At 40.6% G+C, this 1,622-nt stretch overlaps 1 protein-coding gene across 1 annotated transcript; it reads left to right on the top strand.

The window, feature by feature from the left end:
• The first annotated feature begins 689 nt into the window (after positions 1 to 689).
• LOC118077799 (angiogenin-2-like) lies at positions 690 to 1,363 on the top strand. Its single transcript, XM_035101525.2, has one exon. The coding sequence runs from the start codon at positions 711 to 713 to the stop codon at positions 1,152 to 1,154; it is 444 nt and encodes a 147-aa protein (XP_034957416.2). The 5' UTR covers positions 690 to 710; the 3' UTR covers positions 1,155 to 1,363.
• Positions 1,364 to 1,622: the final 259 nt, after the last annotated feature.

Below are 1,622 nucleotides of genomic sequence, written 5' to 3'. Positions count from 1 at the left end.
TTGAACCCTGGTCTCTTGGTGCTAGTCTGGAGCTCAGATTCATACCAATGACTCACTTGCTGAGATCTCACTTCAGCCAGAAACTTAACTGAGCTTGTACAAATACCCTGTCTTCTGGCCTCCTCTCCCTGACCCTGAACAATGGAGTGAGCTCCTTCTTTTATATTGGTTTTTTTATTGGGTTTTATAACAAGAATGGTGTTATACAAATAAGTATACCAAGTTTTCTCATGTCATTTGTATATCACAAAAATAACATAATAAATGTTGAAAAATATCTACAACATAGGTTTCCTTATTAGTGCTGAATGCATAAATTCTTGGTTTATCAATTAGTTTAAACAATTAGGAAGAAGAAGATGGGGGAGGGGGAAGAGGGGAGGGGGAGTGGCATGGGTGGGGTGATTATGCTTCTATTATTCTACTTAGTGCTATTTAAAAATAATAATTAAATTGTGTATTAAACTTCTGTTATAAGATGCATAAGCAGCAATGTGACTGGTTTGTATCAATATCCACATGGATATGTGATCCTGGCTAGATAGCATCCACCACAACATTTGCAGATAAGAATTTGCAAGGATATACAGCATTCATTTGAACTCCGAGCTGTTTCACAAAGCACCCTCTGGTGGCAAACGGAAAGAAAGCATTCACACATCCACTTTACTTTCCCCCCAGGTATCTCTTTCAGGCGGCGGTTGCCCACGATGATGCCTTTCAAGGGATCTGGCCTTGGGCTCCTCACCTTTCTGGTGTCTGTTCTGGCACTGGGAGCCTACTGTGCACCTAACCATCAGTCATTCTTAAACAAGCACTATGATTATCCCAAGAGCAGCGTTGGAAATAAGTATTGTGACGTCATGATGAAAAGACGTAGGCTGGACAGACCATGCAAGGACATGAACACCTTCATCCACGACACCACGAATAACATCAAAGCTGTGTGCACTGAATCTGGAGGAAAGGATTATGGGAACGGGCTGAGGATCGCCCTCCGCCCCTTCACTGTCACCACCTGCAAGCACAAAGGTGGCTCAACTCGCCCACCTTGCAAATATTCAGATAACAAATCGCCCAGATACATTGTCATTGCCTGTAATCAGAATGGAGAGCCTGTGCACTTCGAAGAAGAGATCATTGTCACAGTGTAAGATTTTCAACGCCCAGATCCAAATACTCAGCTTTTTAACAATTATGCCATCCTTTGCAACTCCACAGAAAATCCCCCTTTGCTGCCATTCTGTCTAGCTCTGCTTTTCTGCAATTAAAAAACAAACAAACAAAAAATCCTTAAGTGGCAAACAAACATGCTTTGATTCTGTGAAAGCAGCAATGTCTGTTACTATTAAACTGAGGAGAAAGTTGCATAACATTTGATGTGTGTTTAAATTCATTTCCTTTTCTTTTTCCTATTGCATCCAAGGGAGGGAATGTGCAATGCAGTACTGCACTGTCCGAGATTTTCTTTCATGTTTCCACCCACATGGGTGGTAGGCTACAACCAAATCAAATCAAATCAAATCTTTATTACGGTCGTAGACCAGCGTAAGGAGGGAAGGAAACAATAATTTAAAATCTATTTTTTTAAAAAGTTTTTTTTAAAGGAGTTAAAACAGAAA

Source organism: Zootoca vivipara, chromosome 13 (genome assembly GCF_963506605.1).
Source record: "Zootoca vivipara chromosome 13, rZooViv1.1, whole genome shotgun sequence".
Classification (NCBI taxonomy): domain Eukaryota; kingdom Metazoa; phylum Chordata; class Lepidosauria; order Squamata; family Lacertidae; genus Zootoca; species Zootoca vivipara.
This window is presented reverse-complemented; position numbering and strand designations above follow the sequence as displayed.